At 41.7% G+C, this 17,795-nt stretch overlaps 1 protein-coding gene across 1 annotated transcript in view; it reads left to right on the top strand.

Annotated features, from left to right (window-relative positions):
* LOC147017900 (hedgehog-interacting protein-like) overlaps positions 1 to 17,795 on the top strand; it is a 221,263-nt gene that overhangs the window by 2,451 nt on the left and 201,017 nt on the right. Inside the window, exons 2-3 of the mRNA XM_085896963.1 lie at positions 8,132 to 8,246; positions 9,497 to 9,686. Coding sequence (XP_085753089.1) covers positions 8,132 to 8,246; positions 9,497 to 9,686 — 305 coding nt within the window. The remainder of the gene's footprint in view (positions 1 to 8,131; positions 8,247 to 9,496; positions 9,687 to 17,795) is intronic.

Genomic DNA, 17,795 nt, shown 5'->3' with positions numbered 1-17,795 from the left:
AGAAGGTACCGAATGTGAATATTAGTCAGTGAGTGGTGAGAACGATTATATATATATATATATATATACACACACACATACACACACACACACACACAGATGAACCAAAATATTATGACCACCTGCCCTAATATGCTGTTGGTCCTCCGTATGCCGCCAAAACAGCGCCGACCCACCGAGGCATGGACTCTACAAGACCCCTGAAGGGGTCCTGGGGTGTCTGGCACCAAAACATTAGCAGCAGATCCTTCAAGTCCTGTAAATTGCGAGGTGGAGCCGCCGTGGATCGCACTTGTCAGTCCAACACGTCCCACACATGCTCAATCAAATTGAGATCTGAAGAATTTGGAGGCCAGGGCAACACAGTGAACACTTCATCATGTTCTTCAAACCATCCCTGAACAATGTGTGCAGTGTGGCAGGGCACATTATCCTGCTGAAAGAGGCTACTGCCATCAGGGAATACCATTGCCATGAAGGGGTGTACCTGGTCTGCAACGATGTTTAGGTAGGTAACACGTGTCAAATTGACGCCCACATGAATGGCCGGACCCAGGGTTTCCCAGCAGAACATTGCCCAGAGCATCACACTCCCTCCACGGGCTTGTCGTCGTCCCACAGTGCATCCTGGTGCCATCACTTCTCCAGGTAAACGGCGCACACGTACACTGCCATATACGTGCTCTAAAAGAAAACGGGACTCATCGAACCAGGCGACCTTCTTCCACTGCTCCAAGGTCCAGTTCTGATGCTCGTGTGCCCATTGTAGGCACTTTCAACAGTGGACAGGGGTCATCATGGGCACTCTGACCAGTCTGCGGCTACTCAGCCCCAAACGCAGCAGGGTGCGATGCACTGTGGATTGTGATACATTCCTCCTGTAACCACCATTATAATTTTCTGTGACTTGTTCCACAGTAGACCTTCTGTCAGTTCGGACCAGACGGGATAGCCTTCGTTGCCCTCGTGCATCGACGAGCCTTGGGCTCCCAACACCCTGTCGCCGGTTTGTGGTTTGTCCCTCCTCAGACCACTGGCGGTAGGTACTCACCACTGCTGACCAAGAGCACCCCATAACCCTTGCCGTTTCAGAGATGCTCTGACCCAGTCGTCTGACCATAACAATTTGGCCCTTGTCAAAGTCACTCAGATCTTTGATCCTGCCCTTTTCTCCTGCATCCAACACTTCACCTTCAGGAAGGGCATCCGGCGTAAAACATGTTACAAATCACTATGCGGAGCATTCGGATGATCCGCTGTGGCGACCCCTAACGGGAGCAGCCGAAAGAAGAAGAAGAAGAAGAAATATATATATATATATATATATATATATATATATATATGTATGTATGTATATATATATGTATATGTATGTATGTATATATATATGTATATATATGTATGTATATATATATATATATATATATATATATATATATATATATATATATATATATATATATATATATATATGTTGTTGTTCGTCTTTCGGCTGCTCCCGTTAGGGGTCGCCACAGCGGATCAACCGTTTGGCACAGGTTTTACGCCGGATGCCCTTCCTGACACAACCCTGGTCGCCTCTTATGACACAGGGATATGGATTGGGTTTCGCCATGATTCCAGGCTGCCCTACACCCTCTCATAGTGTGGCCCAGTGCAGAGCTCCCGTCCTCAAGCGATCCTCCAACCCAAGCCTCCGAGTAGCCTGATTACAGGTGCCCGCCACTCCGCCCGGTATATGTATGTATGTATGTATGTATGTATGTATATATATATATATATATATATATATATATATATATATATATATATATATATATATATATATATATATATATATATATATATATATATATATATATATTAGTGTGGTATGCTTGCACATTGTAAGCAAAAACAAACCGTGCATCTGCATTATCTCAGGTCGCTCACCTACATTTGATTTTTCATTTATTTTATTTTCATTTATTTCTTTCATTTTTTTTTCTCATTTATATATATTTTCCATTTACAGGCACTTTCCAATGGTTGTGTGATTTTTTTTTCCCCGTGTATCGGTTTCGATGTCCATCGGCATGTGAAATTGCCGTGCTTCCCCATTGTCTCGGGTTGCTCACCTGCTTTTATTTTTTTCATTTTGTTTTTTCATTTCCGGATGTTGTCTGATGGGTCTGTGATTTTTTTTTTCCTCCCCTGGTGTATCGGCTTCCATCGGCATGCAAAATTTTATCTTTCCATGTCACCCGGAAGGTACTGATCATTAACATCAGTCATGGACTCAGTGGTTAGAATGAGTTTATATATTATCTGAAGAACAATGACAGAGAATGCATTTGTGTGAGTTTTTTTGACTTTCAAAGACAGACAGACAAATCAACACAGTAAATGTGATATTTTAACCCAGAGTAAACAGCATCATGAAAAGTGCTTGGAATGGAACATGGAACAAGCCAAACATGATGTTGTTTTTTTTTCGGGTAAATATCCTGTTGGCAGATCCAGCAACCATAATTTCACTTTTTAAGAAAAAAAAAACATTTTCAGGAGGTACCGTAGTGATTCTAGCCGATTTATTCACAGACTGCAATGCATGCAATGCCATAGCCTGCACAAATGGAGAAGAAGAGGAAGCTTTTACTCTGACTAATTATGGAGTACGGTAGTACTCCATATTGAGGGATGATACAGGGAAAAAAAATGGCCACACATTCAAATATGTACACAATGATCGGCTTATGAACTACTGTAGAGTGAAGTCATAAATATTTAAAAGCCATACCTTTTATTCTCAAGTGTTTTCTGAACTACCAAGGCTTAAAATAATGCCAAATACATCACTAACGTACCATGAGAGATCACTAAAATTCCAATTTGTACTTCTGCTTCTTACCCTCTCAAGACAATGTAAAACTGTAGCCCAATCTACCTCAACTACTGCTGAAGCTATGATGGTGATCGCAATACGAGGAAGTTACTTTATCTCTGGTCTGATGCACGCAACCCAAAATAAAAAAATAAATAAAACATTTAATCGTTTAATTAGGAAAAGAAATTGAAAGTAAATGTGGACTCAACCAAACCAAGCCAGGATTGTGCGAGGGGAGGGGGATGGGCAGTGGACAGAACCATTCCAAAAGTGATACGTATCCAAACCATCACCTAAATCAACTGGAAGAACTATTAAAACAATTTAATAACATCGATAGATTTAATCCATACCAAAATAACAAAATATATAAAACATTAAGCATTGTATTACTTTTTTTAAACGATAATCACATAGTTTCGCATTTGTGGTAATCCACGTAGTGGGCTGAACCAAAATCCAGGATTAGAGGGGGGGGAGGTGGGTGTAGAATGTACCATAAGCCAAATTTAATAGCAAAGATGGGTTGAATCCATACCAAAATAACAAAATATATAATACATAAAGCATTTTAAATTTAGTCCCCGAGGATCCAAAAGTCCCTTAGAACCCAAAAGACTCCGAAGAGCCATACGACCCTGAGGATCTCAATGACCCAGAGGACCCACCCAAAAGACCCAAGTGACCCACAAGACCCATAAGATCCTGTAGACCCTTTAAGACTCTACTATTATTGGATGAGGTGTGTGTGTGTATTTTTTTTATTATTTGTTTATAAAAAAAAATTGTGTGTGTTTTTGTTTGATCCATGCAGTTGGGAAAGTGTATGTGCTTTTGTGTATGTGTTTGTGGTCGTTTGTTTTGTGTGTGTGTGTGTGTGTGTGTGTGTGTGTGTGTGTGTGTGTGTGTGTGTGTGTGTGTGTGTGTGTGTGTGTGTGTGTGTGTGTGTGTGTGTGTGTGTGTGTGTGTGTGTGTGTGTGTGTGTGTGTGTGTGTGTGTGTGTGTGTGCGCGTGCTTGTATGTATGAGTGTATGTGTATGTGTTTGTTTTTGTTAGTGTGTGTTTTTTGTTTGTGTGTGTTTGTTACTTACGAAATCTAAAGATTTCGTAAGTATATTGATGCCTTCCGTTTCTGTTTGTTTGTTTGTTTGTTTGTTTTTAGGCACGATAACTCGAGAACAGAAGAAGCTACCAATGTCAAATTACACCCCGTGATTCAGGAGGGTGATGGCTAGTGCTGATTAGATTTTGGTCAAAATCGGTCAAAGGTCAAGGTCACAGTGAGGTCAAACATAATTCCGTAAATTCATGTGGAGAAATGGAGTATTTTTGCTTCGCTCGACGTTACGAGTTCGTTTTAACTTCGATTTTAATTTTGTCTTCGGTTTTTGCGATCGCTTAGGACGCTTAAAACTCAGTTGTCGAAATTCTGGTAAAAATCGAATGTTTTGGAGACGTTTTAAGATTGTATAAAACATATTTCACTCGACGCGTCACGGGTCGTCATGTGATGCAGTGCGCTCGAGCAGACGCGTCGTTGAGTTACGTTAAGGTATAATTGCGTGGAGAAATGGAGATTTTTCCTTCGGTCAACGTTACGATTTTTGATGGTTTGGTACAGAATCATCGTAGAAACTTCTGGTTTGCGTCGCTACCTTCTCGAGAGACAGCTTTTATTAGACAAGGTCAGAGGTCAAGTTGACGATTTCGTAAGTACCAGTCTATGACTGCTTGTTTTTTTGTTTGTTTTTCTTTATTTATTTATTTATAATTATTTATTTTGTGTGTGTGTTTGTTTTTGTGTGATAGAACTGTTAGCAACAGTTGTGTGTGGAAAAAAAATGAGGTGTGTGTGTTATGTTTTATGTGGAGTTCTACGAGAGCATTCTGATGTGGAAAGTGATGCACCAAAATGATCGTCATGACCACCTGAGTTGATTCAACTAATTAATTACACAAAATAAATCCGTTAGAATTCCCATGTTATAAACGCACACCATGTTAAGGTATATAAAGCAGCTTAATACATCCTTTCGCCACAGCATGCCATTGTAATTACAAAATAAATAACAAAAACAACGATAACATTGTAACAAAGCATATATTAATTCATACAAATAATATTTACAACAATAATTAGACTGTTAGTATCATATGGCAATAAAAATAACGAACATATAATCCCCATGCTGGCCCCAAGCATATCTGGGTTCGGTGAAAGGCAAGCTCATGCTCAAGCAGTATAGCAGGTGGGTATGCAACAAGCCTGTGAAGACCAATGGAAATTTTGTCCAATGGACCAACGGGCCCACCAGTTGCAGAAACAAGAAAGAAAGAAAAAGAAGTAAAAACATATAGTGATGAAATCTCCAAAAAAAAACAACCAAAAAGGTCAGAATGACACCACCTTATGATTCCTCAATATGACACCACAATCCTCATGGATTACAATCATGACATCTTTTGACATTTTACTGTTGTTGTGGCATTGTGGTGGATGAAGAAGAATAACAATGAAGAATGACACCACATTACAATGCCACAATATGACACCACAATCCTCTTCTGGTTTAGCATCATGATATTTTTGATGTTGTTCCATCACAATCCCACAACAAATGTAAAATATCATATTACTTCACCAGATGAGGATTGTGGCATTGTAATGTGGTGTTATTCTTCATTGTTCTTCTTCTTCATTATTCTTTTTCTTCATTCTTCTTCTTCATCCATCACCATTCCACAACAAAAGTAAAATGTCAAAAGATATCGTGATTGTAATCCATAAGAGGATTGTGGCTTCGTATTTTGGAATCGTAATGTGGTGTCATTCTGACCTTGTTTGGTTGTTTTTTTTTTAGATTTCATCCGTTTTAATTTGTATTTGTTTTTATTTTTTTCTTGTATATGTCACAATTGCTCCAAAAAGCAAAAATGGGGTTGCTACACCATTGCTTAACCAATCCTGACTACTCAAATCTGGTTGAACCCTCTTCCAGAATTAGATTGTCATGTGAGATGTGAAATATGTTTTTAAAAGCATGTTGATCATTTGGAAGAATATGCAGCATCAAGCTGAAATTTTTTGTTACTCTTTCACCTTCTTCTTCGTCTTCATCTTCTCTTATTCTCCTTCTCCTTCCCCATCCCCATACTTGTGCTTTGAATAAGCACGACATCAACATTTTACATAAAAAGATAATCTCCAAAAATTAAGTCTTTAAGCTTAAAATTCTTCAAGCAAAACGTCTTTTTTATTTATAAAAAAAGATATAAATAACTTTCTCAGAATCAAGATTTACAAATATCCCAAAGGTTTTAATTAAGCAGCTAAAGTACATAAAACGTTTCATGAACTCTTTTTTTTAAATTGCATCACGATTGGCATTGAGATTTTTTTCCTGTTCCCTCCAGGATGCTGCACTGCAACCCTGTCACTTACTCGCTCTTCCGGGACATGTATTTGAGTGTAACGGAACACAGGCTAACATGGAATGGCTTATGAACAGAAAATCCAGAGGATTAATGATTTGTTTGTTGGACGCAATCACTATATTATCTGTTATGCCGTTAAATGCCTCTCTATCATGCTAATCACTTTCCCTCTTTGTGTTGCTCAGGAAGATTTAAATTTTGTTTTAGGTATTGGGATTGCGATTTATTGTTTAATTCGTCTATAAATTTAATTTTGTCTTCCTTTTTCTTTTTTTTTTTTCTTTTTTTTTGTGCCCTCTTGCATTACTTTCCTTTGAATGTTTGTTTAAAATGGGTCGAGGAAGGGGGGCATAAAGTTGATTATAATCCATACATGTTTGATGAAGCTGTCCCTTCTCCCTATTTTAATTCCACAAAAATTGAGACCACGTTCGTCCTGATTGTATGATTGTATCCGATGTCATATTAAATGTAGAATGTGACTTCGCCCTTTGTGATGACCATGTCCTTAGAAGGCTGATATATTTTCCTGAGAAATAGAATTTGGCTTTTTTTTCTTTCATGTCATTGTTTTGTCATGATTATATCTTGATATAATAGTGGGGCAACTTAGCATAACAATTGTGCATTTTGTGAGGAAAGCACCAAATTTGGCACACTAGTAGCCTATCATATTATGAATAGATTTGGATATTGGGCCATCTCAAATTCAGCCGCTGATGGCTGTGGCAGCCATTTTCCACTGCCATCAAAAGTTTGAGATGGCCCAATATCCATATCTGTTCATAATATGATAGGCTACTAGTGTGCCAAATTTGATGCTTTCCTCACAAAATGCACAATTGTTATGCTATATTTAGCTAAGTTACCCCACTATAACTAGATATTCATGTTAAAGATTGTTTTCATGCATTTTTATCCAGGATTTATGGCCGACAGCCAATTGTTGCAGCGCACCTATGATGCTCGCCATGCATTTTTCATCAGTTTATTGGACACGTGTACCTGCCCCCTCACATTGAAGTTGGAAAAAACATAAAACGAGCAAAGATTCCAACAATTAGTTTTTTCCAAAGGCTGTTTCTGAAAGCTCTCTTTGACACTGCAGTAGCGATGCATCCATGCGTTTGTTTGGGTTGAACAAAAACACCCATATGTGGTGCACGCGTGGTTTATACTCGAGCGGGATGTGCCGAGTATAGGTGAGAATCATAGCAGCTTTGCTGGAAAGTGATCAAACCATCTGGAATAACATGCCAGACCACCGGCGAAAGGGTGTTAATAAAATTGATGTTTGGTTAACCACCTGTCATTGGTGACTGTTTATATGCTACATGGAAGTTAAAAACCAGGAGGTTATTTTATTCCATATTAACCACGTGAGCCCATATAACCCCATTTAATCCTTAACTGGACAACATTGAGCAAGAGAGAAGCTCTAAATAGAGGTGTATTTGGAATTTGGTTGATATTGCTATGTTGCACTTGTTTCTTCTTCTCTCGTATTCAACATTTGGTTTCGGGTTTGTATTATTCCTATGGAGAGCTGATATAAACCTGATGCAGGTTCGGGTCGTAGTTTGGTATTTGGCCAGGGTGCCGATGATCACGCGCTTATTCTTCAGAACACTGGAAATTAGATTCAAAAGTAAAACTCAAAAGCTTCTCAAAAGTGGAGAGAATTTACCCCAGGTGTGGTATATTATGGGATGTCAGGTAGAGGGTAAGAAGATTTAAAGGTGGTGTATAGGTAGGAGGGCGAACGAACAAACAGATAAATTAATGGGGGTGGGGAGTACACTTTAACTTGACTCAACATGTGATCTGCAGGTCATGCCACGGTTGAATGGCTCCACATGCAGAGAAGTGCGGAGCATATCATGCTGGGATTTGTGTGTGCAGTTGTGTACAGCCTGTGGACATCAGCATGATCAGCACCTGCCAGGTACAAACACGATTGGTCTGTTCACTCCACCTTCAACTTGCATTCACGAGTGGCCCTCATTAACTCTGTGGGATAAATAATCCTCATGCCATCTCCATGCTCCTGCTGACAGAAGCTGTAATGTTTATGTTATGGTAGTGCAGAACTTCCAAATTGGTGCAGCTTTATTGCTTCATTAAGGAAGAACTATTCGCAGGCAGTCTTAACACTCCTTTTGTCAAAGTAATTTGAAAAATATTACTGGCTTTTATGCCATGTGTTGTTGAAGGTGTTTGCAATTTGGTAAGTTTTGATGCACACAGAATTTTTTTCCTGCTTATCAGCTCTACGTTTGAGAGATGAAATACATACATACTCATGATATAGTTCATACATGAATAAGTAACTTATAAAATTATTTGAGTTCAAAGTACATTGAAGGCAGGGATGGAGGAGAGTGGTGGCTACACAGCGGCAAAGCTGCCACACTGCATTTGTTTGGCTTGAGCGCCTTTGTGTAAGCGCAGAGCCGCTCGGCTGGAACGGGACGTCAAGTACCCGGTCGGCCACCCAGCGAGCTGGGCCGTCGGATGGAGGGACAGGCTGTGGGGCGGGCTGGGCATCAAGCCGGCTCTGGGGTTTGAAATAGGGCAAGCTAAATGTTTGGGGCTGGAATTTGAGCTTGGAAATGGACTGGGAATGAAGTCGAACATGTGTATAGGAAAAGGAGTGGGGTGGAACTTGCTCAAAAATGTTGTAGCTCATTTAATACAACACCAGGGAGTCACCAATATGTTCAATATGGTCGTGAAATAACAAAAATTAAATATCAGCTTTCAAAATAATTGAAATACTTTAAGTACCCCCCTCTGGCCACATATTCACTGTGCACATTAAGAAGTACATGCCTGGTGTTGGCTTAATAGTTAGGGTTGCAGGCTTGGGATCCTGGGGTCCTGAGTTGAAATCCCGCTCTATCGTTGAATTAATACCAGGTGGGGTTGACTCAGCCTGTCATCTATCTGAGGTCGGCAAAATGAGTACCAGCTTGCTGGGATGATTGAGTTATTCCAGTATCCTTCGTTGGAGTGGTGATCCATCCAGGATTGAGCTCAATAGCCCAGGAGAATGCTTTGGCAGCACCGACACTGTGCAGAGTGTGATCCTAACGGAATGGAATTAAGAAGTTGCTGTACCTTTCTAAAGGTGTTATCAGAACTTACACAGCCAAAGTCTTCAGAAACTCAACATAACATTTCATCTCACTACAGGTGCAATCACCCTGGCTGTCAATCAACTTTGCTCTGGGCCTCAACCAGTCCCCAAAGCGCAAAAACAAGCTCTCATTTCCAAACGTACAAGACGTTGTCGTCACCACAGCCTGCCAAACCCACTCAGGCCTCTGTCTAACCACCTGGAGTCCCGGCCTCGAGGTCAGAGGCTTAATGGGCAGAGAGGAAGGTGAGAACGATAGGTTTTTTTTCAGTTATTCAATTATCCATTCACTTATTTGGTTATTCATTCAGTTATTGTAATTGTCGTATCATGTCAGGTTTTTGTTTTCAATATTTTCATGATTTCTCAGAAATATATACCTCCATGTTTTCTCTTTAAAGTGCAATGAGAATCCAGCTATTTGCCTATCTTTCTTTTGTGTCAATGGACTTAAACTTGAGGCCATAAGACTTCAAAATGATGAAAACAAGAAGCTATCCTTTGTGCTCTAATATTGTGGCAGGTGTTCCTTTCTCATGTGAGGAAGATTAAGCAACGAGCACAAGATGTCGCACATATCTGCAGGAATTGAACAAACGCTTGCAATCAATTGGCAGCGTGCGGAGCCAGTAATTTTGCAGGCAGTTCTGCTGACATCAGCTATGCAGTCCTGCTGGCAGTGATGTGGGTAATACTAAAATGCAATGGGAGCTGCCTTCTGTGCACGAGCCTGATTGATTATGCCTGACTTTTCAGGCAAATTAGGGATGGTCTAACGCCAGAGTTTTGCTGTAGATTCGAAAAACAATTCATGCCACAAGGCAAGCAATAATATCAGCTATTAAAAAACAAACACCATCTTCATCATAACCTAAAACTTGCATTATGTAATCAGTATTTCTGCAAAAGAGTACACCATTGTATTTTGATACCCTGGTCCGAATTTTTACTGGGCACTGCATCAGTGGAATTCTTGCTCATCTCATGGGGAATGTCATTCACGACATTTCTATGCCTCAACAATGATGCAACCAGCCGACTGAATTTGTAATATAATTCCAGTCAGACATTAATTTGACGAGCAAATGCCACCCGTCGCTTTGCTGACGGTAATGCGAAATGGTGGAGGGAGAAAAAGAAGGGGGAAGGTTGGTAGAGGGAGAGAGGGGTGGGAGAGAGAGTGGGGAGAGTGAAGAGGTGGAGGAGAGAGGAGGGAGGGGGAACAAGGAGGGGTGGAGGAAGGGAAGACAGTATGAGGTGAAAGAAAGGGAAGGCAAAAATGTGGTGGAGCGTTAATTACGATTCCTACCGTTTCATCAAAATGATTCTGCATGGAACTAGAGGGGGAGCACTCGGTAGAGTGCAAAACCTCCGCCGCCAATACTGCTGGGTCACTTAAGTGAACCTGATATCCTATTCATTGTAGGTCAAAACGGATCAGACTCTACTGAACCACGATTGAATAAACTAAACTAGATTGACACGCATGTATCCTGGTGTTGGCGCAGTGGTTAGGGCAGCGGCTTGGGATCCAAAAGGTCCTGAGTTCAAGCCCCGTTGGGCCACTGAATTAATACACCAGGGGTTGACTCAGCCTGTCATCCTTCCGAGGTCGGCGAAATAAGTACCAGTATACTGGGCCGGTGTATACCCCGGTTAAAATAGGTGTACCATATCCCTGTGTCGCAAGAGGCGACCAGGGTTGCGTCAGGAAGGGCATCCGCGTAAAACATGTGCCAAATCACTATGCGGATCATACGGATGATCAGCTGTGGCGACCCTTAACGGGAGCAGCCGAAAGAAGAAGAAGAAGAAGAAGAAGAAGATTGACACGCATGTAGAAATGCCAAAATATAAAATCGAAAATTTTTTTTTTTTTAAAGGTGCAAAATTTCTGTTTTTTTTTTTTCTCTAACAAATTTTTGGGGGTGTTTGAAATCACTTAAAAGATGTAGAAATGCAAAAAAAAAAAAATTCAAATATTTTTTTCAAAATGGCCGCCATAGCGGCCATATTGGACTTTGGACCAAGTCCAAAATCTAAGGACATTATCCTTGGACCATACCTAATCCCCCCACGAAGTTTCGTCGAAATCCGTCCAGGAGTTTTTCCGTAATACTGTTCACAAACAAACAAACAAACAAACAGACAGTGGTGAAAACAGTAACCTCCATCCATCTTCGATGGCGGAGGTTAATAACAGTGATGATGGAAACAAAATAATGTCTCAAATGCATTGATAACCGGTCATACTATAAACACAGTTTGGAGACAAACTCCTGTCCAGACATAACCACCGTCCAGAGAGAGATAGAGGTAGAGGTAGACGTAGAGATATATATGTCTATAGATATCTACAGATATGTATATATTTTAATATATATATATATATATATATATATATATATATATATATATATATATATATATATATATATATATATATATATAAGACCACAAGGGGAAAACCAGAGATGTCAGGAAAAGTCAATTTTTAAGAAACTGACAAACAAAGTTTCAAGACTTTGGTGGACTGTTTAATAACTGTCATATAGATTTCTTTTCCAGCAAAAGGAAGAGTGATGATTGGCCGATCAAATTAAGCATGTAGCATTTGCCAAGCTTCTGTGTTATTTAATTTAAGAGCAAAGAACGAATCAATGTTGCAAACTGACATCACTGGTTATTCCCTTGTTTAATAATTGCCATGCAATTTTAACCTCGGATGTGTAGCAAATTCATGCTTGTTGGTTATTAGCATACATTACATGACTGGTGATCACAGATTATTTTTTTCAACTAAACATTAAACGGTCATTGTTTTTTTGTTTGATTGATGTTCAACGCCATACTCAAGGGTATTTTGCTTATATGACGACGGATTCTCCATTTCTTACTCCGTACTACTTAATATGATGGAAAACCGGGAGGAAACCAAGGATAAACCACCCCCGCGATAGCCGAAGTCACCTCATGTGACTCCTTCATATGCCTAAGCAGGTTGATTGGGCGGTGGGTACATCAAATGAGGATGGGTACTCAGACGCGCTAACCATTAAGCCATGGCGTGGGTCCCATAAAAGTCACAATAAAGGTTTGACCAGGCTTGAACCACGATATGCACCAACTACGGAGCACATGATATAACCAAATAGGCCATTGTAGTGCTCAGAGTTTCTGCTGTGAAAGATTTACAACCTTTCATTTTTTAGTTTCTCAACTCTGAATATTATGGTGGAACAGTTAACATGAATGAAAGGGAGATAACCAGGAGTAAAGTACTGACAATTCTGGGTTTCTACTTGTTCAGCTTTGACAACACTTGTTTTTTCATTGCACGGCTAAACTTTATACCATATAAATTATGTGACACCCCTGGTTATTTGTTAAAGTAATATTGTGAGAGGTAACCTTATGTTGCCAACTATTGGCAGGTGCAATAACCCTGAAATTTATAAAAAGTGACATCCCTGGCTTTCCCCTTGTGGTCTTCATATATATATATATATATATATATATATATATATATATATATATATATATATATATATATATATATATATATATATATATATATATATATATATATCTCTTCTTCTTCTTTCGGCTGCTCCCGTTAGGGGTCGCCACAGCGGATCATCCGTATGATCCGCATAGTGATTTGGCACATGTTTTACGCCGGTTGCCCTTCCTGACGCAACCCTGGTCGCCTCTTACGACACAGGGATATGGTACACCTATTTTAACCAGGGTGTACACCGGCCCAGTAGACTGGTACTCATTTCGCCGACCTCGGAAGGATGACAGGCTGAGTCAACCCCCTGGTGTATTAATTCAGTGGCCCAACGGGGCTTGAACTCAGGACTTTTTGGATCACAAGCCGCTGCCCTAACCACTGCGCCAACACCAGGCGCATATATATATATATATATATATATATATATATATATATATATATATATATATATATATATATATATATATTTATATATATATATATACATACATACATACATACATACATACATACATACATACATACATACAGTCATGCGCCGCTTAACGACGTTCCGGGCAACGACGGATCGCATATACGACGGGTCTGCCAGCTCTGAAAAAAAATAAATGAAAAAAAATATGTAGCTGAAAAATTCCTTTCGCCGAGTGATGTAGCCACGTATAAAAATAGCACATACAATTATGTACACTCTAAAGAACATAATACCTCATAATGATAATAAACAACGACAGTGTGGCCCTGTTATAATGCGATCGTTGAGGTCCATAAAATGTCATCGCTAAAAACACAGGGTCGTGCTAAATCGGGATTCAAGGAAATCGGCTTTCAAACTGAACCAATGTTTGCACGTTTACCTTCCAGCAAGTAAATTACCTTTGAATTGAAGAATTCCACGAATATATCGTTGTTGTTCGTCAATCAAAACACAAATTTATTTTTCGTGAAGCTTTTTATGTTGTTAAAACAATCGCAATGTTCCGAAAATATATCACAATTGACAGGTGTTCGTTTATTCATTTGTAAATTATAACATCGATGCAACAATTACGGATTTATAAAATCCAAACGCTATTTATTCATCTTTCTATAATCGATGCGAGAGGAGGTTGTAAGCTGCTGCTAACAACACTGATGGCCGTCATGAACTGCACAAAGGTAAATCTAACGTGTCTTCTGTCTCTTGGATGCGTGTTACAATTGCCGACAGTATTCAGTACAGTAACATGCTGTACAGGTTTGTATCCGAGGAGCAATAGGCTACACCATATAGCTTAGGTGTCTAGGTTTGTGTAAGTACGATGTTCGAAAACGATGTTCGAAAACGAAAATGAAAAAAAATGATGTTCGCACAACGATGACGTCGCTTAACGACGCATTTCTCAGAACGTATATATATATATATATATATATATATATATATATATATATATATATATATATATATATGTATATATATATATATATATATATATATATATATATATCTATATATATGTATATATATATATTGTTACGGAAATGGCCCTTATTGGACTACTAAATATAGGATTAGCTCAGATCCCCCATTAAATGCCTGTTTAGCGTGGTTATTTGGTAAAGTGTACATTATATGTGTGTCGGGAGAGGAAAAAGGCTGTTTTATTGTTTGTGCGTTGGTGGTGGAACAAGCGATCCCTCTTATTCCTGCCCCATCCCGGGATAGGCCACTCCCAGTCGGCTGAGGAGGTGTGGCCTGGAGAGAGGGTGTGGCTAAAGGGAGGAGGTGGAGCTACGGGGAGGAGTGTGTGGAAACAGTCACTGAGGAAGGCGTGCTCGTGTGTCGAAGGAGCGAACGGGAGAGCAAGCGAAGACCTCGTGAACAACTTCAGTTTGGCAGAAGTACAAAACTGCTGTCGGTTGGGAGCGTGCTCATGTGTCGAAGGAGCGAACGAGAGAGAAACGAAGGCTTCGTAAAAAGTGCTGTGTTTGAAGAACAGTCGGGTTCTCGATGCGTGCTTGGAGTCGCTTCGAGGCGAGTGAACGAAGGCTTCGTAAAAAGGTTCGGTATGTGGAAACAGTCGCTCTTGAGGCGCGACGTGTTTTGGAGGCGAGCGAACGAAGGAGGGACAGTGTGGAATCTGCCGGTACAAAAACGGCAGTCGGCTTTGAGAGGCTGCCTGCACGTTGAGTCAACGATCGACTCTTATGAGGAGGTGATCGACAGGTTCGCCTGCGTCTGTCGGCGGAGCCTCCGTACTTACTCACCTCACAGCTCGACACGTTTGTCGATCCGCCTGCGTAGATCGGCACCTCAATTTGGGCCTTGTCTGGTGAACGGGCCAGGCCTGGATTTGTATGCTGGACCATGAGAGAGATCAGCTGAGGCCCATCGTCGACCTTACGTGGGGTCAGAGCGGGGAGACCGCGTGCGGTGCGAATGGGGCAAAAGGAGGACGAGCTCCATTTCGCCACGTGGCACGTTCGAGCTGGAGCTCGAATCCTTGGACATCCGCCTATTGCGAGTGACATTCGTGCTTTTGACACTGTCCTCTCATCCATGAGACATCACCAACTACCCTGTCTTGTCTTGCATGCATGCTGTCTGTCTGTCTTTGTCTGCACGTTGTTTAAAGTATATTTCGGTAGCGACCCCCTCGAAACCTGTAGTCCATGGTTCCCGAGTTAAAAACGGGTTGAGGATTGTTAATAAAAACATTGTCGTGAATTTTGCTTGCATTGTGATCCCCGATGTTCCCCAATAAATCTGGTTAATTCGTATGAAGTTGCCGCTATGGATTAATTCGTGTCGCGTCGAGGAACGATCCTTTCGATTGGCATATAAAACCAAAATGGTTACAGACTGGCAGAAAACGCTCAGCATCTGACACAACCAGTCTGTAACCGAGGGTTCTATTTCCCCAACTGGCAAGGTTCAGGATTACGTTGGTATCGCGATTGAAGACGCGTGACCCGAGGCCTGTGCTGAGCCGGCCGGCGTTATAGATCCCGGAGACTGCTGGAGTGGGTTGAGAATCACTCCGTCGCTGAATCCATATATATATATATATTGTTACGGTTGTGGAAATTCACAGAAGACCATACAGGTTCCCCAGAGATCAGTTATGTCGATAAGTGCGTGTTCAGGTTAGATTTCCACACCGATGTCTAAAGGGAACTATTCCTGTGCCGGGCTGTGTATCTTTGAGGTAGTATTATTCTTTTCTATCGTTATTTTAAAACAAACATCTCCTCACCTTCATCTCGACGGCACCGCCATCTTGCCAACAAACACGATGGCTGCCTCGTTGGAGCAAAAGCCGGTGATTTCTGCCACGTCCGCTTTCCACGGCCCGTGATTTCTGCCACGTCCGCTTTCCATGGCAGAATCGGATCAAAATGACAAAAGGGGCGGAGCCCGGGGGGGTGAAAGGTCGGAGGTAAAAGACCAAACACACCCCCCAACCTGATAAAAGGGTGAACCGAGACGCCAAGGAGTTGAGTTGAGGGTCCGGTCTGCAGTTGAGTTGGGAGCCAGTTGAGGACGGAGCTCTGGAGTTGAGGACGGAGGTGAGTGGAGTTTGGAGCCTGGGGTCCAGCCGGGTCTGCAGAGCCGTGCAGAGTCGTGAGGCGGTGGAGGCAGCCGGAGAGAAGTCGCCAGCCAGTGACATAACGGTCCAAGGTGATCGTGCCCCAGGACGGTCTGAGTGACGCGGAGGAGTGAATAGGCGCTTAAGAGAGCATCAACTCTAAAAGTGCGAGGCCCGTTCGCTCCTCTGAGGCGTCGTTGGCCAGGCCCGATTGACTAGGCCGCATGGCTAGACCTGGACCAACCGAGCTGCCAATACACCAGCTGCGGTGTTGACGACGAGACACACCGAGGGTCGCCGAACCAGGGCACAGCAAGTCACCACGAGGGTGGCAGGTAACCTGCACGGTCTTGCGGAGCTTCTGCAGTCTTCACGGCTCCACGGAACATTAAAAGCCGATGGGCCCTGTTCTCCCCCTTTTCTTTCCTGGGGTTTTTGAATGAAAGTCTCTGGCGCCTTGTCCGATAAGTAGAATTGTTATAAGTGTACATAATAAATAGACATCGGCTGTGGGTCTTTTTGCTCGTGTTTTGTCCCTTACCCCCATTGCTTGCATATGTGCATTGTAAAATAAATGCCATTGTTTGAATATTCACCTGCTCGTTGCATCCCTTCCTCCATTGAACTGCCATACTTCCATTTGGAATAAATAGCTGGTTGTTAATACTGATAAGCTAATCGGGTCCAACAGGGATTGGCGATAATACACCGCTCGGCAAATTGCAAACGGAACGAGCTGCTTAAGCGGCTCGTTTCCAAGCAGGTCCCATTGAGGTACAATCTCTCGGTAGTCTGCCCGCGCAAATAATTAGGGATATCGACCATTCGGCGATCGGACCCTGCAGCGCACGGGTAGAGTATTGACAAGGTTGTGGTGTGCTTTAAAGCACACCCGTAGCCGGATTTCGGCGTTGATCCGGAAAGCTATGACAGGATTGCCTGTCCGGTGGGCGTGCGACCGCAATTAGCTAAAAGTGGTCACCCGCACGCCGAACGGGTGGAAACCACAATATATATATATTATATATATACACATACATACATACATACACACTAGCGATACCCGTGCACATGCACGGGATAGCAGTACAACATAGCTGGGAGCAGACGACACACCGTACACGGGGAATGACAAAAATACGCATTGTGCAAAATGCAAGTGGTACTATGGAACGCCAAGACATCCCAAACATTGTCGGCATGTCCGCTAAGTGCCACAGCAATTTCATAGGGATCGTGTGACGGTGAGCCGAGTTTTTAGTGTGCAAG

This window comes from Eptatretus burgeri, chromosome 10 (assembly GCF_056783735.1).
Source record: "Eptatretus burgeri isolate ZD-2024b chromosome 10, Ebu_testis_v1, whole genome shotgun sequence".
Classification (NCBI taxonomy): domain Eukaryota; kingdom Metazoa; phylum Chordata; class Myxini; order Myxiniformes; family Myxinidae; genus Eptatretus; species Eptatretus burgeri.
Note: the sequence above shows the minus strand (reverse complement) of the source record. Positions and strands in the feature narration are given on the sequence as shown.